General features: G+C 39.2%; 3 protein-coding genes across 3 annotated transcripts; 1 reads left to right on the plus strand and 2 right to left on the minus strand.

The window, feature by feature from the left end:
* The first annotated feature begins 156 nt into the window (after positions 1-156).
* LOC144656787 (N-alpha-acetyltransferase 38, NatC auxiliary subunit-like) lies at positions 157-2,870 on the plus strand. The gene is made up of 4 exons (XM_078517027.1): positions 157-245; positions 325-366; positions 744-927; positions 2,123-2,870. The coding sequence occupies exons 1-4, from the start codon at positions 198-200 to the stop codon at positions 2,203-2,205; spliced, it is 357 nt and encodes a 118-aa protein (XP_078373153.1). The 5' UTR covers positions 157-197; the 3' UTR covers positions 2,206-2,870.
* LOC144656785 (lipoma-preferred partner homolog) lies at positions 2,802-11,446 on the minus strand. The gene is made up of 8 exons (XM_078517025.1): positions 11,121-11,446; positions 8,315-8,416; positions 7,468-7,535; positions 6,883-6,930; positions 6,563-6,693; positions 6,044-6,095; positions 5,533-5,601; positions 2,802-4,668 (listed from the first exon to the last, which is right to left on the minus strand). Exons 1-8 carry the CDS (start codon positions 11,353-11,355, stop codon positions 4,513-4,515), a joined length of 861 nt encoding a protein of 286 aa, XP_078373151.1. The 5' UTR covers positions 11,356-11,446; the 3' UTR covers positions 2,802-4,512.
* A 1,029-nt stretch (positions 11,447-12,475) lies between these two features.
* Positions 12,476-27,018, minus strand: LOC144656146 (uncharacterized). Its single transcript, XM_078516373.1, has 19 exons — positions 26,891-27,018; positions 25,845-25,997; positions 24,720-24,782; positions 24,030-24,209; positions 23,479-23,554; positions 23,273-23,351; positions 22,872-22,965; positions 20,764-20,827; positions 20,267-20,349; positions 18,783-18,949; positions 18,205-18,244; positions 17,948-18,007; positions 17,409-17,557; positions 17,244-17,275; positions 16,816-16,911; positions 16,383-16,492; positions 15,578-15,682; positions 14,943-15,073; positions 12,476-13,560 (listed from the first exon to the last, which is right to left on the minus strand). The coding sequence occupies exons 1-19, from the start codon at positions 26,921-26,923 to the stop codon at positions 13,350-13,352; spliced, it is 1,926 nt and encodes a 641-aa protein (XP_078372499.1). The 5' UTR covers positions 26,924-27,018; the 3' UTR covers positions 12,476-13,349.
* Between the last annotated feature and the right edge of the window lie 41 nt (positions 27,019-27,059).

A 27,059-nucleotide genomic window follows, 5' to 3' on the forward strand; every position in this document is an offset into this window, starting at 1 on the left:
ATGAAAAACCTTTCGTGGAGTTCGATGGAAATGGATTTTCCTTCACGAAAATTATACAACAACCAACAAAGATGGACTCCTCGAAGAAACTAACGACGCAATAAGACTGACGTCATAAAGAGATCATTGGTCAATCGCGATATCCGGGGACCGCACCCGAACATCCGGGAACACTCATACTTAGTCCCTACCGAGTAATGCAAGAAAACATGGCGGACGGACTTGAAGAGCAGTCTTCGGATTTGGTAATATTTTCACAGCAGTTTATCGACGACTAAGCTTTTCTACTCTCTTATAACGTTGTATCAAAATTATCCTATCCAGATTCTTGAAGACATTGAAGAATCAGAGTCAACATCTAACGTGGTAGGAAAATGATTCCAATACAAATGTTCCAAACTAGTTGCTGGCCACACAGTTTCTTATCCACTGCACATAATGTTGGCTTTTCTCTGATTCTTTTTTTTGTTTTTGTCAAAATAAAGCGTTGAATAAGAATCCCATCAGAGTCAAACGACAATCTGATAACAAATAATTTGTGTATGTAATTTATTTAGAATGAGCTGGAAAACATCTAAAACGTTTCAAGTTCGGTTCAAGTTTACCCAAAGTCTTTCTGTATAATCTGTGTACCAAAAGACTACATTTACCAAAAATTGCAATAATAAATTTTATTACCCTACATGAACATGTAATAGGTCTTTGGTCAAGTCTCACATACATATTACTTTTTTTTACTTTAGGAGACTGATGTTAACAGTGATAATTCAGAAAAGAGTGAAAAAAGAAAACTTTTAGAGTCATGGCTAAATAAGATCATGAGAATAAAGATTTCTGATGGAAGAACATTAATAGGCTCCTTCCTTTGCACTGACCAGGACAGGAACATTATCTTAGGATCATGTCAGGAGTTTGTTGGCTCTTCAGGTGTGTGTGATGTTGCAGAGGTCTCTCATTGCATGCTCTATTAATCTTGTGGTGTCTGAAATTAGAATAATTCCATACTGATGAACCATCAGCTTCAGAGATTTGTATAGTGTCTCTAATTGGTGTGGGAGGTGTGGTGGCCAAATGGTTAGTTCACTGGACTCCAGATTGAGCGGTCCAGGTCCAGGCCCTCCCTGGAGCACTGCATTGTGTTCTTGGGCGAGACACTTAACTCACTCACCTCTCTCCACCCAGGTGTATAAAATGGGTACTGGCGAATTTACTGCTGGGGATAACCATGCTATGGACTAGCATCCCATCCAGGGAGGGGGAGTAGAAATACTCCTAGTCGCTTCATCCTATGGAAACTGAAATAAGCTCCGGCCTGATGGACCACTGGGCTTGAATGCAGACTTTACCTCTAATTGGTAGCTTGGTTGTGAATTTTTGTGCACAAGTACTTATTGCCTGTGAGCAGGGTCACATTGATTTTGGGAATGCACACACTGGTTGTGAAGCCCTCCTGAGGGGGGACTCCCATATAAAAATGACGGACCCGCTCATTGGAAAATTTCAAAAAACACCCCTTAAAAGTACCAGAATCTTGTTTTGTGGGTGTGGCTCTAATTCATTTTCACCCCTAAGAGATACACTGCAAGCACTACATGCATTTCAGTAGAGCTACATCTACATCAAACTGTTACCATTGGGGAAGTTTTAGGGTGTCATTTTCAATGTCTCAAACAAAACAAATGAACTGGGGCATGTGAAGAGTTTTCTGTTAAGTCAGGCTTCGTCATTATATTTCCAAAGCACAACACTCCTAGGTACATGCAAGTGTCTGTCTATCAGATGACATGGATTAACAAAGCCTCGCGCAGTGAACCAAAAGTTTCCATTTAGAAATTTCAGTGGTGTGAAATAGTTTATCCTTAAAATGTTTGATGTAACAGTATTTTAATACAGGCTTCCCTGAGATTTAAGATTTTCCGATGCTACCTTTCTGGGTAGAAGGACAGTCAAAACTGCCCAGTACATAGCATTTTAAAATCTTTTATCTCAGAGTCTCAGTCCTGTACAAACATTTATTAAACATTTAAGTTTTTTCATTTTATTTTTTAAGTTTCAGAGACACTATTATGAAATAGTTGAATTTTCCTTCATATGTCACATTTAGTTTTCTTTTGCATGGCAGATGAGAAGGAGGAACCAAGGATCCTTGGTTTAGCTATGGTGCCAGGAAAACATATTGTTTCCATTGAAGTTGATGAAGAGTGACGTCTACTCAGTCTCACCATCAAAATGAACACATGCAAAGGTGTGGCAGCTGGGAGCCAGAATGTGGAACAGGCTTGGCAATGCTGTTTTTAAATACGTGACAATCTCATTTGTGGACATTTGCACAAATTTACACTGCTACTTTCTTTAATAACACAAAACCGACAGCTCAATTGGATGGTTTGCTATCAAAGGATAACTTAAAAAGGCAAACTACAGTGAGCCTTGTCATATCTATCAAGGCATGTGCAAATGGTGTCATTCACAAATTTGTTTAAAATTGCCAGCGTATTTGCTATGCAAATGGGCTAAGATAACATGATATTTTTGCATGACAAGGCAGTACAAATAATAAGATGTGGTTCCTGATACATTCTCTTTTGATGACATGTACTTTATTTTATAGTCCACTGTTACTATTTAAATACAGGACATCCTTTTAAAAGTGAAACTCTAATTTTAACATGGGTAATAGTCGTCCGCCTGTTGTATTATTGGAAATACCAGAATAGTTTATCTGAAATCTGAACCAGGAATTACTTGTGAGAATAGGATTTGTCATCAACAATAAATTACAGAATACTCAAACACAGAAAAAAGTTGCAAAATCTTGAAACACTTTATTCCAAACTAAAAAATAAAATGAGATTATTGAAGTGTTACAATGATCCCACTACTTTCAGATTTCTAATAATTTGTGCAGTATGATTTAAGCTACCTTCAAGGACAAAATGAGGAGGAGACAGGATTCACCATTGACTCCTTCTACCGGGAATCAAAGTTTTTCCCTAAGATTCATGAGTGGAATTTTGCCTAACTTTCTCCATGTCTCCCCCAATCAGCAATAATTTCGTGGTAGGCATGCTAAAAAACGATGGTGCTTCACACTGCACTGTCACCCATAAGCATGCAGTATTTCCAGTACTGGTATCTGCATTACCAAAGAAGGGTCCCTAATTTTCTAATGACTGTATATCACTACAACATTCAACTTCAAACAATCTTTAATGCCTACAAAAAAGTAATATCTACCTATTTGTGAAAAAAAAAAATAGAAAATGGATTTTCTTCTCAGTTTAAAATATCCTTCCCTCTCACAAATGTTTCTGATCAAATTTGATTTCTCCAAAATACCAATACACTGTCAAACGAAAGTAAATTAAAAAGAATGGAAACAATTCTATATTGTTGTCTTCAAGTCCTAGCAAATTCTTAGAACTCTAACATTCAAGATTTCAATTGCAATTGTATGAAAAGGTCAGATTTTGACTATTAAGTTAACCTGGGTATTGCGACATACCTGTAAGCCAGTTCACACAAAAATCCTTATCTTAAACTGGAACTTTTATGCCTCCCTACCCCACCCAAGCACTCAAGTAGTTTAATCCTCTCCCCAAATTTTGTTTGCCGAATTGTATGGCTTTAAAAAATATTTATACTTGCCCCATGGAAAGTCAATGGAAATTCCAAGGGGAGGGATATGTTCTAAAAAGCCTAAATGTTTTAAGGAGAGTATGGAGCTAAACTGGAATTTTCAGAAGGGTGTGGGGATCAAACCAAAATTCCTTCCATGGGAGACAAATGCAGACATATTTCAGACAAGCGACAGCCAGAAGTATGTCTGCTTTCACAAGCTAGGAGGGGGAGGAGTATGGATATTTTCTGGCAAGACAAAAATAGTGGGATTGCTCAAAGTCTAACTGAAACAAAATCTAACTTACCGTAGCTTTATTGTGTTCTTACACCTTTATTATATTTGGACCTTAAAAATAATACATAGTTTAAAACACACCTAATCACTAATCCTAATCACTGATTACTACACCTACAGTTGCCAGTGAGATTTACTTCTGATCAACTGTTCTTAACTGACAATAATCCAAAAAATAGTTTATTGTAATAACATAACTATTTATAATACTATTGACTTTATTTGTAAAGTCAGCTACCATAAATGATCTAATTAATGCTCAGGAAAGCCTGGAGAAGATTTTCATAGTTCAATATGGATGTTTTCATCATTGTCAGGGGCAACCATGTTGGCATTGTTGACCTCTTCAATGGCTGAGTCAAGTAACCTTGAAACTAAATATATTGCATGATTTTACTCCGTAGAGTGTTATCTTGGTTTTTGAGACGGTTCTTGGAGGGAAGTACCTATTAGACGGGGTGTTTATTAGAGGGGGCATCTAGTACAGACTTTACATGTCAGGGGGACGGGGTGTTTATTAAATAAGAGGCCTTTCTTTAAGAGTGGGCATTTCAGATCATTTACGGTATTCCTTATAACCAATCACTGTTCACATCTCATAATTCGGTAGTTAAGGGGCGTACTGGCTTGGAATCTAGCTCCGCTGTCATCTTTTGTATACGCACTGCATTGCAGTCTTGACACAGAAGGTGGTCATCAAGAGGGAAACAACCAGTGCCACCCTTTTCTGTTGATAGCGGAGCTTTACAATCCTACAATCAAGCAAACAGTGCATGGTTATAATTAGCCTGCATCAATGATGATGCAGCCCCATTTAGTAGGACTCCAAAGGGACCGACAAGTTTGTCTGAGTGTATTGATTATTTGACACGAAATGTGCCTGCCAACTATTCCCTTGCACTTGGGTACAGCCCCTCTGGTGTCCTTGAAGGGACTTAATGTTGAGGTTTTATGTTGGGCTAAGCCCCTCTGGCCACCTTAACTTGATTGACACTAGACTTCAAGTCGCGCCCGTCCGGGGGGAGAGACCCCGAGCTCGGCCGCACCGTGGCGAGCCGCGCCGCACCTGGAGCAAGCCCGCGCGACCGGAGCAAGCCGCGCCGCACGGAGCGAGCGAAGCAAGTCTAGATTGACACTTATTTGGTGGCATAGCCCAGGCTCTGGGCTACCCGCTAGCAACTAGCTATAAAAAGCAGCGGGGAGGGGAGTGTTTCCTCTTGGTGCCTAGATTTAGCTAGACATCAGTTCAGAGTGTCTGGGCACTTTACTCAGATGTTGAACTGTGGTTGAAGAGCAAGGAAAGGATTCCCTGTTCATAAGGTTCTCTGCTGCAGTTGCACATGCGACAAGGCCAGATGGCCACGGGGGAGGTCAAAGGACTAAGTAAAAAATAGAAATAAATTATCAGTTTATTAAAGTGTCAATGCACTTAGCACTGCTGTGCTAACTGAGGACACTGTAAATAAATTAACAAATTAATATTGCAAATGAAACAGAAACGTGAAACATCGTGCTGGATTGTTGTCAGTTATTTTTGCAGGGATGCTTTAAGCAAATCCTTTGAGATCTGTTGGATTCACAAATTAATGTGTCCTTTTTAATTGCTTTAAACATACCTCACAAATGTAACACTTGACATGAAAATCCTTGTTCATTGAAACAATACGAACTGTCTCATCTTGACCCTGAAATAACAACATTTACATTCCTTTTAGTATCCATATTATTAACAACTTAATTAGTGTGAATAACAGTGCAGTGAAAATTTTACTACTTGTCCAAACAAAGTTGACATTAACAGCTAGCCAATAAAAGGACAGTCCCAAATGCTAACAAGTTATTTCCAAAACACAAATAATGAAAAGTACTTATGTCAGCACAGAGCACAACACAATGACCCTGGGTTTTCAGAGCTCAGTGTGTTAACCATCAGACCATGGCGTCTCCATACATACCAGAACAGAATCTAAATAGTGATACTTTTATTTATTACTAATACCAGAAGCAGCAATATACTGGCTATTAAACATGTAGTGTCTATAATGTGACACTAAAATATTTAAAAATAAATTATCATTAGTGTCAAAATTACTATAAAATAATTGTTATTATCAGTATTACTATTACCTCTTCAGGAACTATCAGCTGACTGCAAGATGCACATCTTGGTGAATATTTCCTGGAATAAAAAGACCGGTTTAGAAGCTTTGGTAAAGAATTTCAGATGTGAAAGTTGTTGACCTGTTAAGGTCTGATTGTACTATACTGTAAATGATCTACCAGTAATAACAACCTGGGGCATCTATTAAATTTTAGGGTTCCTAGGGGGGGGGGGGGGCATTAAAGAGATATGAGACATTTATAAGAGTCATTTATTTCACTTTAAGTGTAACAATGTTCACAAAACAAATAAGACGCTATAGAAAACAGAGTTTGTGTGTAGGAGACTTATCTATTCTGCACTATTAAACATGGGGATTTTTTGAGGGTGTCTAACACAAGATTTACACCTCAGGGGGACTGTTTATTAGATACGAGGCATTTATTTGAGAGTGGGTATTTATTAGATCATTTGGGGTATGCATATGGCAAGTTGACAGCTTCAAAGAACAGATTCAGTTAGTTAATGTTATTAACGCTTAATACCTATAGTAGTCCTCAATGCAGTGGATTTTGTTAAAGTTGTCCACAGTGAACTGAAGTCCATCAAGTTTCTTGTTACAAACTTCACACTTGAAACAGTCTGGGTGAAAACATTTTCCAGTTGCACGTAAAATCTGTTGTAAGAAATCATTTCAGTCACAAAACAACAATATTTACTTTACAGCCCTCCCTCCCTTCACTTCTTGCCTACAATACCCTTCTCCATTCCATAAGTAAGGAAGAGAAGACAGCACCATTTTGCAACAACACTGAAATGATCTTTTAATAACAAAGAAGAAGAAGTGAGAGTACAATTCACTCACCCGCTCAGTAATATGCTGATTACAAACCCAACAGGTTTCCAGTGTATCCTGCAATTTGACACAAGTTAAAAGAGTATTAAGTAAAAAAATTATTGTTGCAGCTTGCAACATTAACGAAAACTTAACTGAGATCAAAGTAAATTCTACAGTTTACTCGACAGCAAAGATTCATATACGTTTTATTCATTTATTTGTTAGTTTTATTCATTTATTTAGACCGGTAGATTTTTATCTTGATTTTTACAGTGTGGTGTGATATCTGTTTACAATACCCTAACCAACAAATAACTACTTCACAACTGGAAACTCTCAACAAACCAGTAAGTTTAAACTAAAAAACCCAAGATTTTTTTACCGACTTAATAAAGTGTAGATCTGTAGAATGTAGAGTTTCGGCCGAGAAGGTCTTGCTTTTTCTTCTTGAAACTAGTAATAAAAGCTGAAAAACATCTTATAATAATATACAATGCAGTATTTTCATTCTTGTCAAACAAACGAGTGTGAAGCTATCTGCAAGCAAACTAGTGACATTTCACCATTCGCCAAATAGGGTTACCCTATATGATTACAAATGCAGTGACTCACCAGATAATCAGCCTCACAAAAACATTCCTCTTCCACCTTGTAGAACACCTTCCCAGTTAACTGACATCCTAAGAATTTAACAGCATTTTTATTGAATCAGCTCCAAAAACTGAGTGAGAATATGAGAGGCATTGGCCAAGAAAGAAACCCACATGATCAGAAGTCTCCCACAATCAACCACCCCAACAGAGGCACAGCAGATTTCGCCAACAAAATAACTGTGTTAGGTGAGTGTCAGTGCTGGATTTGCAGCCAGATTGAAAAAAAAAATTGATGGTGATTGGCTGGACATTTCACTGGTACCTTAGAAACAAAAGACAGAAAAGATGAATCTGGTGTTTGATACAGACAGGAAGCCACACAGGTTGGGCAGCTGGGGACTTCATGTTCATCACACTGGTCAATAGGACAGCTGATCAGGTGCCTGAAGCATCCTCCTCTAAAGCTTCTAAGGCAGCTGAAAGCATAGGTATTCTGCGTCTGTTTTGCAGGTTACCAGCCTAGGCCAGCTGCTTCAGGGACCAGAGAGAGGGATAGAATCAGGCACCTGATCAGGTCCTGGAGACCGGCGCAATGTACCACAGGATCTCAGCTGACTGGCATGTGTGAACACCTGGCCATATCGAGCATCTGTTAACACCTTAGGCGTCTTAAGTTGCCTCGGTCACCTTTAAAAAGGTCAAGCAATGCAAACCAGTCAAAGATTTCAATCTGAGCAAGACGTGACCTGACGAACCACCACAGTTATGACCAGCAAAGTTATTGCTGTGTAACTAGAAGGACTGGAAGGCTGACAAAATCAACTGATACACTGGAAAACTAACTGACTACCTAACACATTACTCACCACACTTGACGCAAAGAAAGCATTTGATGTGGAAAAGTTTATCCATGGCTGTACATCCTGTACCCTCTCCAGAAACTTTCTGACCACATTTATGGCACATTCCTGTAAAACAAATAATAGTTAAAACTTGGTACCAGCTTCTGTGTTTTTTCACTTATTAACTTGGTCCATTTTGAACAACATGATCTACGGCCCAGTGGAAGGCACAGTGGCCTAATGGTTAGTGCACCAGACTCCAGATGGAGTGGTCTGCAGTGCTGGAGACTACTGTCGGTCATGGTCACTGTGTTGTGCAAATATGCTAAAATGTCTGGGCAATTTTTGACAATTTATTCGGCCATGATGTCCAAGAACTCATGTACTATTCTTGGAGAATTTTTAACGTGTTTGATTTGAAATGCGGATTAATGTCCGACCAATTTTCTAATATGTCTGTTCAAGATAAAGGTTTGGAGGGACACATGTCCTTTTAAGTAAGAAAAATTATTTCCAGCACTGGGTCTAGGATCAAGCCCTGGCCAGGGTGCTATGTTGTGTTCTTGGGCAAGACACTTTACTCTCAGTGCCTCTCTCCACCCAGGTGTATTAATGGGTACTGGCGAATTGGGCGATTCCAGAAAATATCCGTGCCATACCACGGACGGCTTCCATATTTTAGCCCCCCTTGCCTATCGGAAACTCCAAAATGCGTTATCCCCCCATGCCCTCGGAATTCCATAATCGTTAACCCCCCTCCCATTAGATTTTTCATTTTCTCATCAAGCTCTTTAGAATTCCCGCCAGGGTTCGCAAATACGCCCAATGTGGGTATTTTATCTCAATATTTCGAATGACTCTATCTATACAGAGAGACGGTCATCATGACTCAAGAGATTCTGGGCTGAAAATGTAAAAAAACTAAGACTTTTCTCCTTACCCTTGTTCAACAGATACAACATACATTAACTTTTACATTGCCTTTCCAAACTGGTGCAGAACATTTAAATAAGAATATCGTGTGATGCACGTGTGTAAACCCGGAAGATTATACGATCGAGTGCACTGACATATCCGCCATCTTGGATTTGAGCCTTCAGGGTCAGCAAGATCGCTCCCAACCCACGTGCTTGAAAATGGCGTCTCGAAGCGTAGCAAAGAGTCATTCCCACTCCACTGAATAAAATGGACTAAATATTTGTGGATCCGCTTTGACAAGATAACAAAGAGCGCATGAAGAAGTTCATCAATATTAAGGCTCTGAAGCTTGATGTAGAACCCACATTGTAGCGATTTTCTTTTGTAAATGTACTAACGCAAACACATGCCTGATCGATGATACTTGTCTTGTATCCTGCTTCTGCGACGCGGTCGTCAGTTCGTGCTTTATTTGAAAGGTGGTACTCCACGAAATAAGCATTTTCAAGGAACACACTCTTGTTTTCTCCTCTGGAAATCCAAGATCTGGAACTCCCCCATGCCTTCAGAATTCCAATCGTAAGTATCCCCCCATGCCTTCGGAATCCCAGTTCAAAGAACCCCCCCTAGCCCTCGGATTTCCAAAAAGCCGTCCGTGGTATGGTACGGATATTTTCTGGAATCGCCCATTTACTGCTGGGGGGCAAGCCTGCAATGGACTAGCATCCCATCCAGGGGAGCTCTGGCTGTACAGGCCACTTGGCTTGGACACAAGAGTTTACCTTACTATCCAAGGGAAACAAAGATTGGTTCAAGCAATCGGGAGTTTCAAGAAACCAAGGGTTTGAGAAATCGGGATTCTACTGTAGTCAATGGGTCAGTAAGGCGACTTGGTTTGAACAAAAGAGAGCGTTTGAGAGCATTGGGTGAATCTAAAACTGAAGAATCTACACTCAGGACATCAGTAACACCCATACTCCTTAGCTTAGTTTAGCTTAGTGTCAGACAAGAGCAAGATTCTTGAAATTGCCTCCAGAGAATAGTTAATTATTTTCAGGATGAAGTACTTGACCTTAAAAATCTAACAACTGAACAAAATTTACAAATAAGGCAATTTTTGGTCATTTTTTATGAACTGTATATACTTTGAAACCGAGTTTAGAAATAACGATATATTAAGAACAGATTGAAGCAATTCTTAGTGGGGCATTTTTGGATCAGAGAGAGACTACTACACCCAAGAATGGAATGCGACAGATTTTTAGAATTTCAGTTTTATCCAGACAAGGCATTTATTTATTCAAATTTGTCGTGTTTTGTAATTGCAAACTAAATGCACAGCACACAAATTAAATTTTTAATTGCTGCATTTATGTGTGCACCAAGTTGCGAATTTTACTCCAAAAATATTCCAATACAAAATTCTCTTTACAACAAATGAAAATATTTGCGAAAAGGTAAATACTTTGCAGTTATCAGGCTTTTCATCGAATTTCAATGGATTATCGTCATTAAACTGAGCTCAGCGTCGCTTTTTGAGCTGGTTAATATCTTGCAATCAGTGCACTGGCAAATGCTGAGCTGAATTATTAAGGCTGAGGGGAATTTGGTTCAGTCTTGAAGATCACTTCTGACCGTCTGCATGAATTTTCTGTTCTACAGTGTACTTGTATGCAACGTTGAGATTGAAATTCAACCACATCTGTTTATTTTACAGGATTAGTAAAACCTAAACATGCTAATCTGGCTCACCGAAAAGCTAAGATACGTGCTGTTTTCAAAACAGCTTTGTCCCAAATTCCACAACGTCGACTCAGAACCGCAAAACTCGACTACGAGCACGTTCACAACACACGCAATGGTGTACACAAGAACAGTGGGGAACCATCAACAACAGAGTTCAGTGGCTTACCAAAAAAGTCTGGATCGGCTGTATTCTCCAAATTCTTCACAAGAAGATCAGTTAAAGCGTCAAGCTCTTCTTCAGTGCTTTTCAGCCCGCTTGACGGCTGAGGTGGTACTGGCGGAGGTTTCGCGCTGGCTCTGGTCAACCTAGTCGCTGTCATCCTAACAGGCTTCGGCAGAACAGCCGGAGGAATCTTCTTGCCTGTAGTTGGGTCTAATCGAACAGGAGTCCTAGAAGCCATTGTTTTCTGCAAACAGAAGATCAATCAAGCGGTACGATGTATTGTGCTGTTGACAAAGTGAACAGTGCCTCGATCTGCTCGCTTGCCTTGTTTGGAAGGCGAATGTAAATGAGCTGGAATGACTGGAATTCGGATGTGAAGAGGGTGGGGATGGGGTGGGTGGGGGTCACATCCTGGCACCGTACAGGAGGGGCGTCGGACAGTGGCCGAAGCCAGATAAACGCTTCTGGTGGAAATTCCGCAAGAAGTTCTAGGTACACACAATTAAAAAATTCACTTTACTTCTGGTAGCCATTGGTTTGTTTTGAAGCAGTTCCGCGACTTTTTTCTGTTTTTGAAATCTGCAAAGCTGCCAGTGCAAATAAAAACTGACATGAACGGTTAAAATTGCGAAAAAGTATCCTATATAAACTACAGTTCTCCTTTGATTCAAATAATTGTTACACGTGTTTCACATTCCTTACAACCGTTAATTATCACGAATTAATGACTTTCTTCACTGATTTGATGACGACAATATTACAATGTAAAGGTGTGGCATGAACTGATTGCTTTATAGGATGAGGGTACGATTATTTGGGTTTTATTGTGGTCTTTCTGAATTGTGGTCTTTCTGAAAGAGTAATAAGAAATTCTTCGAGTAATTCGTACAATTAAAGTGCTATACTACTGAAACGAAACTTTCGTACCTTTTTTATTCGCTCAAGTTTCTCAGAATTTCTTAAATAATTGCTTTAAGTTTGTCAAAAATTTTGTTAAAAGTTGCAAAAAATATACACGAAGTTGCTTTTTTCTTTATAAAAGTTGCTCTTCTCTGTCATTTCGTCTTTAGATAGGATATGCTACATTGCAAAAGTAAGATTGTAACCCTTTTCTGATACAATATTTTGTTTGCAAAAGGAGTTGCTAAATCACTTTGTCCTTAATCACAACTAAGACTCAACTTAAAGGTGATTCAGCAACTCCTATATTGCAAATAAAATTTTATAAGAAAATGGAGAATTTGCCATCTTTATTTAACTATAATGCCCGGCAGTTGTGTGCCCCCGCTCCTGCAGGGGAAATAGCCATTGCGGAATTGACTGATACATAGCATAAGGATGGAAAAGATGCGTCAAACTAGAGTCAAAGTCCATTTTATTTATTTTATTAACAAAAATATTTATTTAAAATAAAATAGTATAAACATTAACGGTATAAAAAATACTACATCAACTAACACTTAATTTACATTATACCTATGATCACACAATCGTTTTGTACACTGCGCCGTTTTGGACTGAAACATTTTTGAAACTATAAATATTCTAAAAGTTAAATAAGGACAAAAAGTAACTCTTACTGAAAAAGTTGGGTATTTTTTCGCTATCTACAGGTTAAAAATTTTAATGAATGAGTTTTTTATTGTACAATTTCACCTTATAAAGCCACTCCTAGCCAATCTGAGGGCAGCAAAACACACACGTGGGAGTTATACAACGGCGTTCACCCGCCAAAATGAGCAAGGTGTTTGCTTCGGTTTCAGTTTTGGTTTGAAAGAGTTTTAAAGAGGTTTTTTTAGTTTGCAACATCTCTAAACCAATCAGAGCACGCATTTTTGCAGTATTTCAAGAGCAAATGCCAAAACCAATCGTGGATTTGGAAACGTACGTTTTCCAGCGCTCGGCACCGGTTGCATGGGTTGAATTGGGCGGGGTGGTTGCTCAGAAGTTTATCATAAACGTTCTGTGCATTCTATGCATTGTTGTATTCTTCCACCTTCTACATCTTCCTATTCTTTCGTATGTACTGTACTTTCAATACTACTCTGTAAGCATATTTGTGACTTCATTTGAGTGTTTTTTACAAAAGAAAACCAGAAAAAGGCATTACCTCAAAGAGACCTGCACAATTCAAAAATAATGTACACTGAATTTGGCGCTTGTGTGCGGTTGTGTTCGGATATTTACACCATGCTTCTGAAAGTAAGTATGTAAAGCAGAGCAAAAGCTGTCTCAAAGAGCTTTCTTGTTTGGCAAGTCTGTTGTTAGTGCACCGCCACTAGCGATAGACTTGCCGCTTGAGCCAGATGTTTGTTTTCCCACAGGTTTAACATTGTGCAGTATCATGAGGCCGTGATCCGCCATCTTCCAAGCATCTCTGTCAGTCGACTCATTTCTGATGTGGATTAGCACTTCATCCAAGCCAAGCTCAGCAATTTCATCCCTTGTGGAAAAAGGAAACAACAATCAACATTGACAAATTTACACACAATGTAAAACCTTTAAGGTGGATTGCCATTGACGCCTAATTTTTTAACGTCCGTGAAAAAATTTAGAGACAATGTATGAACGACTTTCGTAAACGTGTAGGCAAGTCGTTCATACAGTGTCTCTAAACTTTTTCCCGAATGTAAACGATCGTAAAAATTACGCGTCAGTGGAATTCTAGAATAACGTTCCTCCTATATAAACATTCCATTAATTTTTGGGATGCAGGTGAGAGCTCTCAGTCGCCTCCACAAATGTTGCCCGGGTTCGAATCGCGCGCCGGCGTCATATGTAGGTTGAATTTGTTGTTGGTTCTCGCCTTGCTCCAAGGGTTTATCTCCAGGTTCACCGCTTTTTCTCCTTTTACGAAAACCAATCTTTCTAAATTCCAATTGGTTCGGGAATGCGAAGGCCACAGATTTGTCACTCAAAAGGACTCGTTGAAAAAAGTCGTTTTAGTTATTTAACTCATTCACTGCATATTTGTAGGTGAGAATTCTGTAAAGCGATACCGCACTCACAAGAGTAACCCAATGGACAACCCTAAATTGATAAATGGTACTTAAATTCTGTTAAGAGAGCTTACCGTACGGGGCCGGAGCGCACAGGCAAAGTAAAAAAATTCCACTAAATGAGTGAAAGTGCCAAAATAGAAAAATCCAAACGTTTCGGGCTGCCCTCATCAGTGGAAAGTCGATTTTAGTTAAAAACGCTGGCTTGCGCCATGAAAACAAATTTAAGTTCAAGGGGCGCGAAAGAGCGCGCGACAACCTAAAGATAGCGAAAATCTGAATTCAGACCATGTGGCTGACTGGTACCCAGCTTGAAAATTAGACGCATTTCCTGCCGTTTGCGTAGTTTATTTCCGCCGCAGAGCATGACCCCTCGGACTTGTGCTTCTTGCAGGGTGTGTCCGTTTGCATTAAAATGCTCTGCGACAGGAAATCCCGGCAGGTTCTTCTCAATGCTGCGGAGATGTTCACCGAAGCATTCTCTTAATGTCCGGCCTGTTTCGCCGATGTAGACGGCGAATAATGTCCCCATTCATTGCATATTTGTAGGTGAGTGTTCTGTAAAGCGATACCGCACTCACAAGCGATACGGCACTCACTCCGGCTAGCTATTCAGGCTAGCCGGAGTGCTTCGCTGGTTAACCGGTTAGCCTCAATAACACTAAGGTGGTCAACTGGAGTTGGCTAAAGGCTTGGAGGGATTTTGTTCACATCTTTAGACTCCCGACGGGCGGACAGACAGTGTTACACAAACAAGATACTTTCAGACACATGTCAAAGTGTATTCTTACAAAAGGCATTCACGACTTTCTAGTAAATCACTTACTTGTTCTCGTGTGACTCTATCATAGCCAAAACAATCTTTGCCACTACATTCTGTAGGAGAGGATCAAGACTGTATGCTAACTCCATCAGACAGAACTTCAAGTCTGCAGCCTCGACCAGCTTCTGACAAGCCTGAAAATACAAAGTAAAGTCGAAATCTGGTTATACTGATACCAAAAGAACCACACAAATTGAAGTGCCTGAAATGACCAGACCTGACCAGGTGCCCATATTTAGCAGGTTAAATTTTAAAGAATATATATGGGCTAGCGACTAAAAGAAAAGCTGTTGAATCCACAAGAATATCCAGTTGCGGATAACAAGGGCTAAAAAGGGGGAATGGGGACATTTTTCGTCCTTTTCTGGCCTTCGTTGTACCATCAAAAAGTTGGCGGGAGGAAGGCTGGACCCTTCCCTTGATCCCTTAATAAATAATAATAAAACTTTATTATAGTGTCAAAAGGTACACATAGCAGAAGCATAGCAGATCTCCAAATGATATCCCCCTGGTTATGCCGGGGATGTATTCCTTGCATAGCCCAAATAACGTCTGAGTAGGAGGCTATTCCCTGGAGAACAATTGGGGAATTTGATGTGTGTTGTTAAATCTCCTTCAGATACACTAGTTGTACTTACCAACTCATTTTCAGCATAGTACAGAATGATTTTTCCTGCCAGCAGGAATAACTGTTCATCATCCGTGAGATTGGGAAGAGACAACAGTAACTCAAGAAGAGAATCCTGTGAAGGAAAAAAAACAAACATCAACAATACATATTAACACTAACAAAATGTCAAGTTGCAACACACGAAAACACGTTTACTAACGATACTTACAATACTTATATTACAGGACGAATTTAACAACATTTACAGTCTCACTTTTAGTAATGACTCTTTTTATTGCAGTTATAATTCACCACTGGTACTTTGTTAAACACTCGAGTCAGTGTAACTAAGGCATTGTAACATCAGTTAAGGAAGGAAATGGCGCTGGAGGCCACACCCAGAAGAGAATGAACAATGTGACCAGACAAGCCGCACACCACCCACAGGGAAAGAGGAAAGGGACGACCAAGGAACAATTGGAAGCGACCAGCGAAGAGGGAAGGAGAGGCACCCGGGAAGAGCAGCACAGCAAAGAACCGGACGCGGAGGAAACGGGGACGCCCAGCCCCAAGGGGGTGAAAAGGAACAATGATGAGTGTAACTAAAAGCGCTTTCCATTAGTCAGAACTGGCTAGCCAGACCGGTATGTTCGACAACAGAATTCCGTTGTTAGTCAGATTTGTTCTGTCAAATCAGTCAATGCATAAAACACTGTTGTGGTTTATTTGTGTGAAAATCTCGCGAAAAGGCTCATTTTACATTCAAATCCACCGGACCGGCCAACCAGTTCTGACTTATGGTAAACGCCCTAAGATGTAAAGCGTAAGCTTACATGTGTTATGATGACATCAGAATTCTCAATAGCCAACAGCTCCAGTGTTTGAAGAGCCAACCGCTGAGTTTCTGGATCGCGGAGTCTGCACAGGTGTACAAGTGATGTGGCTGAAAACAACAACAAAAACAAACAATTAATAAACAGTTAGAGCTCCTATGACCTAGGCTCAATTTCCACCGCTCTCTCAAGTCGGGTCTTTGTTCCTCCCCGAGAAGGTCAAGAAGAGATGGCCGTCTTTTCATAGAGGAGCGTTGGCTCATTTTCCGAGCCTGCCTATGACCAACTGACAAGGAGGAGAGTATTTTACAGATCCTAACATGCAGGGGAACGCCTTGCTTTGGGGAAATGCTGAAAATCGGTCGTAGAGCACCCAACTACGTTGGAGAAGTGCGTTACAGTTTTCAGGCAGAAAGATTTAATAACGTCATACCTGGAGCACTTTGCTGTGAAAGCATGACTCTTATTTCTGCAGTAAATGCAAGTTCAAGGAAGATTGCAGCAACAATACGAGAAGCTGGGATTTGGACTGAAATGGCAAAGAAGAAATAAGACATTAATCACCATTATTTTACCCTAAAAATCGATAATGTAATCAAATGGTTGAAGCAAAATGCGCCTCATATAAAGAGAGCAAAGGAAGAGCAACTGAATAACTATTGCATATGTTTATGAACTCTTTAATGGTCTTTAATACCCTTTATTTACTTTTGGGAATTCTATAAGCCCTCTCCCTCTAATGCAACATTTTGCTGTGTCGCAGATGAACTCAACAAGTGGCTGAGTTGATCTGCGACACATGTATGTACAAACCGTAGTTAGTAGAGGTATAAACTGATTTGTGAAATAATCGTATCTTACTTCGTTCAGCAACATAACATAAATCTTCCAGACTGAAAATGAAAAGGAAAAATAACAATTTATTTGTTGGCAATTATCTGTATGCTAACATGAAGCAAAGTACAGCACACTAACCACTACCCTATCAATGCACGTTGTATAAGTGGGTATATTGTTTGTTCTTACCCATTTTCTCCAATGACGACCTCTCTGTTGGCTTCACTGTCAGACACTATGTAAGAAAGAGCTGTCACGGCTTCATTCACCACACGATTCTCCTTGGAGTGTAACAGAGCACACATAGTGCGCACTCCACCAAGTTCAACAAATTGGTCCTAACAAGCGGAACACAATAATATTTTAAAAAATTTAATGGTTTAGAATATAAAGCAGCCTGTGAACGCAGATAGATTTCTTGTTATTCAGTACATTTTTCAGCTTTTGGTGTCTTGTGCCAATATTTACATGCAACAAGGGAAATCAATTTCCAAGATCAGTGCATATTGCTTGCTGACCCAGATTTAACTTCTATCACAATGTAGTTTATCTAATGTTCTGACTTTTTATAGGTCTGGACGACTTCTGGCAATGAGAGGATTTGATCTCAAGTTAAACAATGAACATGCATTCACGTTTTTTCACAAGAAAGTTTTAGACTTCTATATGGTGTCATTTGTTTGGCCAATAAGAGTACAAACCATGACAAAAAATCACAAACTTCAAACCTGAATAACAGGAACAGTCAGCAGTTCTGATATGGCTTCAATTGCATATTCCTGAGTCGCCTAAGGAGAGAAAATTATTCTTTGTTTCATGAGATACTTAATAAGTGGCATCATCCTAGCTAGGGCAGGGATATTTGGGGCATGTACCTTTGATAACCACTCTTTAAAACAAAAACTAGCAAATTACAAGAGGACAACATTTTAAATTCAAATAATTATTACTCTGAGGTTGTTATTTGCAGGACAATAGCTCTTACCTGGTCTTGTGACAGACATAAATTCATCAACGCTGGTACCCTGAAAATAGATGTCAGTATGGATTATTTGATCAGAAGGTTAGTTTCAAATCATATTTAAAGTGAGCCTTTTTGGAGCCCTGTGGCTATTGTCAGGTTAAAGAAATAGGGATCACTGTACTGGTACTATATATATGCAAAACCTGCTTTATTAATTAAATAGATGCCCTTGGGATAGGATCTAACTGTCCTTGTTACAAAGGTGTTAGCCTGTTCCATGCAGACCCGGTAGTTGAAGGGGAAAGCAAAAAACGCGGGCGAGCGAGAAAAAAACGATGTCTGTTTTAGAGAGGAGCCCTCTTAAAAAGGTGTCAATCTTGGACAAATATGATGTAAATTACTAAGTACAACAGAGATCTAACCCACATATAATTTATCCACTTTTATTGGGCATGGTGTGTGTCCAGACGGTGCAATAAGGAAGACAAACTAAAGACCAAATCACAGCACCTACATACTCCTTATGACCACTTTAGTGAAGAGCCCATTTAAACGAGCTTTCCATTCTAAGGGTGTGAGCTCTGGCTTAGTAATCTTACCCTCCCTCCTGTACAATCCTAAACTTTGTGTCGTCTCCTGTGGCAGCTAAGCTGGCAAGTTCAAAAGCTGCACTTCTTCTTTCCTTGACACTTCCTGTCTTAGCACTTTTCATGACTTTATCAATGTCCCTGATCTGTACCAGGTATGTCTCAATCAAATCTCCCACCTGTGGACACAAGACAACAAAACTTTAACAGAGGCTGAATTCTGTTCACATGTCAAATAATTGAAAGTATGGTCGATTAGAATTTCATATAAACCACTCCAAATTTTATTCCAGACCATTTAGTTCCCTTCTTCAGACTCAAAGTTCTCTTTGGCTACTCTGTAGAATGACTGAACCAAGTATACACTTTGCCAAGTGTAGTTAGGTTAAGTCTGTGTTTGTTCCTACGGACCTCGGCGGGCTTATCCTGCTTTCTGCAGCAAGAAGCAACTAGGAGTACCGGTGTTTCTACTCCCCCCTGGAGGGGATGCTAGTCCATTGCAGGGTTACCCCCAGCATTAAATTCGCCGGTACCCACCTGGGTTGAGAGAGGTACTGTGAGAGTAAAGTGGCATGCCCAAGAACTTAACATAGTGACCCCAGAAAGCTGGAACCTGAACTGCTCGATCTGGTATCAAGCACACTAACCATTAGGCCACCATGCCTCCCACAAGTGTATGACCTACAAAATGGGTTTACAGTCCACACAGGTTTTAGGATTGCACAGACAATTTTTTGGCTGTCCTATCTGTAACATGTCTCACTTCGCCACTGTCTACAACAGCTACCCGGTAATTACCCATAAGTGTTTAGTGACCTTTATGGGCCATTTAACCCCTTGCCTACCAAGGACGTATATATACGTCCTCTCTGTTGTCACGCAACGACCAAGGATGTATATATACGTCCTCAACCAAAGGACACCACTGAAAGCCTGGTTGTTTGCGATGCCTTGAATAAATCATCCCTGGTTGTTGAGAAAGGTCTGGCACTACTTTTGAAACACCGAATAAAATTGCTTTTTGCTCGGACAATTTACAAAATGGCGGCTCGTGTGCGTGAAGGCAGAATCGACAAAGATACCGATCGCGACTCTGATGAAAGCGATTTAAGTCACATCGAATTTAAGCCAAGTGCTTCTGAAGAGTCTGAACAAAAAGAAGAAGAAGTTGGCGAAGAAGAAGCCTCGATCGATCGATCGAAGAAATTGAACCTCTAAATGCAAATGGTGAAGGAGTTCGCCAGGGAGCTTTATGAGGCAACTGTACAGTGAGAGAATGCGGAAAAAGGAGAGGAATTCATTTTAAATGCTCAATCTAGGTGTACTTTAATATTTTATCTAAAAAGATGCCATTACTTAGCCAAATTGAGAATCTCATGAAAAATTCAAAATGGCCACTGATTGCTAAGTGTGTTTGGCCCTGGTAGGCAAGGGGTTAATGTGGCACCACACAGACAGGATGTGAATGGCATGAATGGCAAATAGTTGCGACTTACTTCTGTCTTGAAGTTATGAAACAAAATGGCACAGATCAACACACTGCATACCAGGAAAAATGCCTGACCAAGGTAGAAGATGACTACAAAATAAAAATTAAAATAATTTATTTTACAGTAAATAAATCAGGCAGAAAGGTATGTATACACACTCCCCTGGCCCAAACTAATAGGCTTGAACTAACCCAACTCTCAAATCCCATTTGGCTATTGCCTATAGGTCCAGCTGCAAGCACATGTATACTAGCCACAGATTGTGTCTGAAGATTCAGGATATTACCGGATTTTGGCTACATAAATACAAACCCCTGTTGGTTATGTCTTTCAAGCTCTCAGACGATGTCGAAAGATAGCCACTATGCACGTCACACTGTTCAAAAGTGGGTGCAAATACTTATAAACCATGGACAAACACAAAAGGTAGAATGCATTACATTGTGTAAACTCTAATCACAACTCAAGACTGTGTAGATTTAAATCCCAATAGTGATACATACTGGACCAATACATTTGCTCCTTTTGTCGTAAACAAGTTTCTTCTTCATTATCACATTCATAAGCCTGCGGAAAAAAACGATGTGAATGATATTAAATAAAAATAAAAATAAATGAATAGGAATTTGTTTGGAATATGCACAGAGTGACTCTTGGTCCACTTTTTCCAGAAAAAATTGGAATTTTGAAATGTTGGTTTTGTGGAGGGAGGAAAACCAGAGAACCTGGAGAAAGACCTTCAGAGCAAGGATGAGAACTAACAACAAACTCAACCCATGTATGATGCTGGGTCCAGGATTCAAACCTGAGCTAAATTGGTGGGAGGCAAGCGCTCACACCACTGCACGTGCCCCCCGGGGGGGGGGGGGGGGGGGGGTACTCCCATATGTGGCCTATATAGGTATGTGCCGTCCGATAGGGTATGGTTTTTGAGGTTCTCGGTCCTAAAATAGGGTATCATTTTTGCTCCGTTTGGCAATGAGTTCCCGGTGTGATCCTTAGATAGGGTACCTAAATTCTATAAGCTAAAAAAACGCTCAGCTAAACCAAAAAGGTATCTTAAAACTGAATTTTCTGTTCAGGTATTAGTAAAGCGATTTTATAGAGATTTGTGTCTTGCCGAGCGTGGTTAGCCGTTATTTGGGTCGTCATGGAACGGTTCTCCTCCGCTTGAATAGGGTGTCATTTTTCAGTTTTGGGCCTTAAAAGGGTATCAATTTTCGCTTTCTTTATCCTTAAAGTGTATATGACATGAAAAATAGTTTCTGCTTATTTGAAAGGCCTTTCGAAATACAGAAGAATGGCGTTTTTCTTTTCGAAATATCTTTTTTCGTTTCAGAGATATTGACGTTTTTGTATTATGCAAATTAGATCAGTGATGACGTCACAAGATTTGACTCTAAAAATGGTAAAATACTGAATACACAATATCTCTAAAACTATTGAAGCAGTGTTCTTGAAACTTGGCACCACAAATGTACATCACAAAAGGAACAAAATGACACCCTTAGTATTGTTGCCATAGCAACTCTTTCAGCTCCAGTCTCTCTCTGTCAAAAAGACAAATATCCTCATATCTGACCTCTAAAGTGAGACAAAGGGTCCTGCTTAGAACAGACATAGTTCCCATATTGCCTTAATTCCCACCATTGGTTTGGCTGCGCTAGATGGATCTTGGTTTAAGACAAAAACTGGGAATTTCAGTTTTATTGAGACAGCACCAGCGGCAAAACTGTTGTCATGGCAACAGCCCTAAGAGTAACATTTTGTTTCTTTTGTGATGCACATTTGTGGTGCCAAGTTCCAAGAACACTGCTTTAATAGTTTTAGAGATATTGTTTATTCAGTATTTTACCATTTTTAGAGTCAAATCTTGTGACGTCATCACTGATCTAATTTGCATAATACAAAAACGTCAATATCTCTGAAACAAAAAAAGATATTTCGAAAAGAAAAACGCCATTCTTCTGTATTTCGAAAGGCCTTTCAAATGAGCAGAAAATATTTTTCATGTCATATACACTTTAAATAGGGTCAGGGTTTAAGAACCTTGGCGGCACACCCTTATCCGAAATTTATGGGAGTACCCCCCCCCCCCCCCCGCCCCGGGCACGTGCCATCCCTGTTCCCAGGATAAAAATTTCCTTAAAAAATCTATTTTGTTATGTACAAGAGAATGAATTCAGCTATCAGACTCAAACATTGCCTGAAGTGTTCAGCTTGTAAAAGGGCACTTGGCGCTGTCCATGTAGATCATGTGTTATCAATGTTAAACATTCCACTTATGTAAGGCTTTTACTGTTAGATCCTTTCAAAAGCATGCAAACTCTGCCTAATCATTGGTTGTTTTTCACTACTGTCAATCATCTAAGCGGACCACTCAGAAACAGAAGTTCACTTCAACCAGTTCAAGAGGTCACATCTGGATGTTGTGATTGGTAGATTTCAATCCATTTTGTTTTTCTTTGTTTTTCAAGGTTTGTTGGCTGTCACCACAATAATCATCGACAACAGCGAAAAAACCTGATTGCTAATATTTATTAACATATATATTAACTTCAGAGTTCGAAGGTGCAGTAAAAAGAAATTCCTCCAGTATTGCGTTACTCACCAACAGTTCAAATGTAATGTAAATTCCCATCAAAAGAGAAGCTGTTACATTCATGATGGCTCCACAAGAAAATGCAATTACAAAATTATTTTTGCTGAAATAAACACAATAATAGTTCTATTTAATTAATAATCCATTGAGTTTAAACTTTTTTTATACCTTTTTACCAGGGCATGAATCATTATGAGATAACGGTTAGGTTACTATGATTTTGTGTAGTACCATGTTGGAATTTAATAATTTAGAATACATTATAATAATCATAATCGTAATAATAATCCATGTTGTCATCATTATTGAAGTGAATTCATCCTTGTCATCACCTTTGTTGCCATCATCATAAACATCATCATCATCATTATCATTTTTATTTCTATATTATCAAGAATTGATAAACTTACTTCATGCCATATTTTCCAACAAAGCCACCAAGTCTGGTGTAATTAGGACAGTATATGAAACCAAACAGCATCAGAGCTCCTGCACAAGAGTAAACATGTGTCAAGAAAAGCTACAGAAAATTTTAAATAAGCTGATGATCACAACATGATCTGGTATTAAAACTAAATAAAATAAATATTTATCAAGAATATCTATAACTCTTTACCTGTCCAAAATGACGAGAACCAATAAATAGTTGTAAAAGCCAACACAGTAGCCAGGAAATGAATCCATAGAAGAACCTGTAAACAAACAAACAAACAAACAAACAAACAAGTCAATCAATCAGTCAGTAAATCAATCAACCAATCAACCAACCAACCAACCAATCAATCAGTCAGTCAGCCAGTCAATCAATCAGTCAGTAAGTCAGTTGGTTGGTCAATCAGTCAATCAATCAATCAATCAGTCAGTCAGTCAGGCAGTCAATCAATCAAATTATCAATCAGCCAGTCAGTCACCAGGAACTGAGGAGATGAGGATGTAGTATCCGTTCCTCCGCACGCAGTGCGAACCTACCCTATCACGTGATATCGTATTAAATCAGTTCTATCCAACATGGCGTGTGTTCAATGACTGTCTTACAGAGGGTTTACCAGTAGTTAAATACCGGTACTATGTAAACCAATAAAGGAATCACTGTTTAAAAAGCAGTTAGTAAACTGTACATGTGACATAACGTGTCATATGTTGTAAAAATTGAAGAAAATTATTAACCTTGAAATTGCCCAGCATTTTCTCCCTTCGTTCAAATATGGTGATTTCCTTCCTCAATGCCTTCTGTACATCATCTAACTCTTCTTGCCCCAAGAGATGGGCTCGTGAACCAAATACATGCACGTCAGATCCGGCCATGTCTTGATTGCTTTGTTCTGGACCAAATGTAGTTGCATATGACTACAAGAAAAAAGGAATGTAACATCAACATTTGGAGAAATAAATACTTTAATTAGATTTGACAAAATGATGCAATACAGTTCCACGCATAACACAGAACTAAAACTACAGTAACTTTGACAAAAGGGATTTTGTAGAATGTGTTAACAAGTATATTAAACTGGAGCAGTCCTGACCAGCAGAAAGAAAGCATGGTATCGCAGCAAACCTGTTCACCTTAAATTACTTGGTAGTTTCATAAGAAGGTGGCTGTTAAATTAGTTATTATGTTGTAGAAACTGGCACATATCAATTTGGATATCAATGAATTTTTCAGTTAAAATAGGTCTTCCTGAATAGCAAAAGCTGTTATGTTCACTGTACATAGCTGACTGACAAGATAACCAGGCATGAAAAAACATAATATACATGTATTCTTACAAAACGAGACTGTTAATTTGGAAACTTTGTCAAGGTAATCCCAAACATGTAACACAGGAGAACAATTATAACAAAGTAGCATACACTTACCCCTCTTTTTCGTTTACTCATTGGAACCATTTTGATGACAGAATTATCCAGAATCCTGTAATCCTAAATTAAAGGGGGAAACCATCTTGAATGTTGCCACTGAGGTTATGTGTATAAATTATATATCATTTATGCCCCATTGACACTACATTAAAAAAAAAGTGAATAGATAATTAAGGATAAATGATTGGTGAAGGTTATCTTAATTTTGGCAAGGCAAGGATGAATTGTGTCATATAAACTGTCATGTTTAAACCTGCCTAGCTACACCAATGTTTTGGTTTGCCTTGCTAATTGACAAAGTTCTGGTTTAGGGACCAAAACCACACTATAACACAAAATAATTTGTGTTATTGAAATCATTTCTTGGGCCAAAGGGACCTATACACTGCCACCACTGTAGTTTACCTTAGGCAACTCTCATTGGATGGGATGATAGAGTACCATAGTTTTGTCAGATTGCACTAACTGTTTACCCATTTATACACCAGGGTGGAGAGAGCGACACTCGGAGTAAAATGTCTTACCCAAGAACACAACACAAGGCTGTACAGCAAGGCCTTAATAAAGATCTTTTAGAAAGAACATTGAGTATCACGATGACAGTATTTTCACAAGTTGTGTGGTTCCAAAAAATGTCTATACCCCCCAGCCCCCTCACAGAAGGGATTGGAAATTCCTGGAGGTGGGCGGGGAGGGGGAATCAGAGACCAAAACCTTTGAAGGAAATGTATAAAGCTTAATAATTAAGCTTATTGGAGTTTCCAGAGGGGTGGGGGATCTAAGGAAAAATCCCTTCTGTAGGGGAGGTATGGTTTATATTTGGAACACCACATTGTGTGGTTCCAGAAATACCCATAGCCACCTCACAGAAGATCATTGGAATTTTGAGGAGTAGGGTGGTCTCAAAAGCCAAATTTTTAATAAAGGAAAGGATGAAGCTAAACTAGAATTTCCAAAGGGGTGTGGAGGGGATTCAAAATAAAAAAAACTTCCCATGGAGGACGTATGGATACTTTTTGGAACAACGCATTATGAAAGTTAGTCATTAGGTGCACAACAAGTCTTATATAATAGTAAATTGTAAAAACCAGGATTTTGGGGTAAGTTGCTACAATGCCTTACCTCAAAGGTATAACCATCTCTGAGATATTCTCCTTTGAATCGAAATCGAAACTGGTGCTCAGCTCTTCCAAGCTCATATAAAATATGAAGCATCTGTGCTCTTGCTCTTGCAATGGTTTCATGTGGGTTGCACACCAGGGTAAATGTCTTGCTCTACACAATAAAACACAGTTACAGATATGTTGTGGTCCAATTTTACCTTTGAAACAAATCAGATTTTTTCTTTGTTCTCGTGTACCAGAACAATGGTGTACCTTATATCTGGAAGGGGGGATAGGGTGGGAGATTATAACCGGAATACTTTTTTCCGGTGACCCTTTTCAGTGGAAATTATGGCGGAATGACAGAATGCTTGTGGTTAGTTTCACCCCGGTTTGCTGGTGGTTAGCTTTCACTCTGGTTTGCTTGTGGTTAGCTTTTATTTGTTGGTTAGGGCATAGTTGAACCCCTTGTTTCATAACAAACAGATGAGGAATTGAAAGCAGAAGGGCCTATAAATGGCACTTTATGGTGCCATGGTTGTGTGACAGTTGTTCAAAAGATTTAGTCATGAGGAAAAAATTGTGTAGCTGCAGCTTGACGTTGTCCTTGAGACATGCATTGAGGTGAAAATTATGGCACCATGCATTGCTCACTACATTGCATACAAGTCCAAGGATCATGCAACTATACAATACTACCCGGTAACAATAAAATGCAAAATCTGAATGACACATTTGAATAAATGATTTCTTTGAAAATAAACCAACAGATCAGAGTGCGATAAGCTTATTATATGATTGCTCATCAAACTAGGTTAGCTAGGAAAGATACATGATGTGCCTTTTTCTGTTTGCTAGGTGTATTTCTGTAAATTTTTTAAGACCAATTATGCTAATACAGTAAATGAAGAAGTTAATTCTGTAGTATTCAGGTTGGCTGTCCCTTGCTTGCACAAAGAACAAATCTGACATGAACCTCGACATGCTATGGTCTCTAAGAAACAAACAACGAAAACAACATGAAAACATTGCTCTTCTAAGAAACAATTTATGCGTTAAACTTACCGGGAAAGCTTTGCTCTCGACGTAAATCAACATGGCTGCAAATTTAAAGTTTGACGACGGTTAAAAATCACGGTTTTCTATTCAACTCTTAGCGAGAAAGGAATCTTCCATCGCCATGTTTGCATCGATTGACGTCAATGCAAAAAGTGACTTAGTATAGTCCCCTGAG

The sequence above is a fragment of the Oculina patagonica genome, chromosome 6 (assembly GCF_052425735.1).
Source record: "Oculina patagonica isolate OP01 chromosome 6, crgOcupat, whole genome shotgun sequence".
NCBI lineage: Eukaryota > Metazoa > Cnidaria > Anthozoa > Scleractinia > Oculinidae > Oculina > Oculina patagonica.

Bases quoted from the DNA above. Each gene is read 5' to 3' on its own strand.
- LOC144656146 (XM_078516373.1), bottom strand. From the start codon at position 26,923: ATGTTGATTTACGTCGAGAGCAAAGCTTTCCCG. The intron at 23,352-23,478 runs GTAAAGAGTTAT...ACTCTTGTGCAG, and splicing joins GTTCTCGTCATTTTGGACAG to GAGCTCTGATGCTGTTTGGT. The intron at 16,493-16,815 runs GTATGACGTTAT...TGTTGTTTTCAG, and splicing joins TTCACAGCAAAGTGCTCCAG to CCACATCACTTGTACACCTG.
- LOC144656787 (XM_078517027.1), top strand. From the start codon at position 198: ATGCAAGAAAACATGGCGGACGGACTTGAAGAGCAGTCTTCGGATTTG. The intron at 367-743 runs GTAGGAAAATGA...TTTTTACTTTAG, and splicing joins CAGAGTCAACATCTAACGTG to GAGACTGATGTTAACAGTGA. The intron at 928-2,122 runs GTGTGTGTGATG...TTTGCATGGCAG, and splicing joins GGAGTTTGTTGGCTCTTCAG to ATGAGAAGGAGGAACCAAGG.
- LOC144656785 (XM_078517025.1), bottom strand. From the start codon at position 11,355: ATGGCTTCTAGGACTCCTGTTCGATTAGACCCAACTACAGGCAAGAAG. The intron at 8,417-11,120 runs GTAAGCCACTGA...TTTGTTTTACAG, and splicing joins AGCCGATCCAGACTTTTTTG to GAATGTGCCATAAATGTGGT. The intron at 6,694-6,882 runs GTGAGTGAATTG...TTCTTACAACAG, and splicing joins ATCAGCATATTACTGAGCGG to ATTTTACGTGCAACTGGAAA.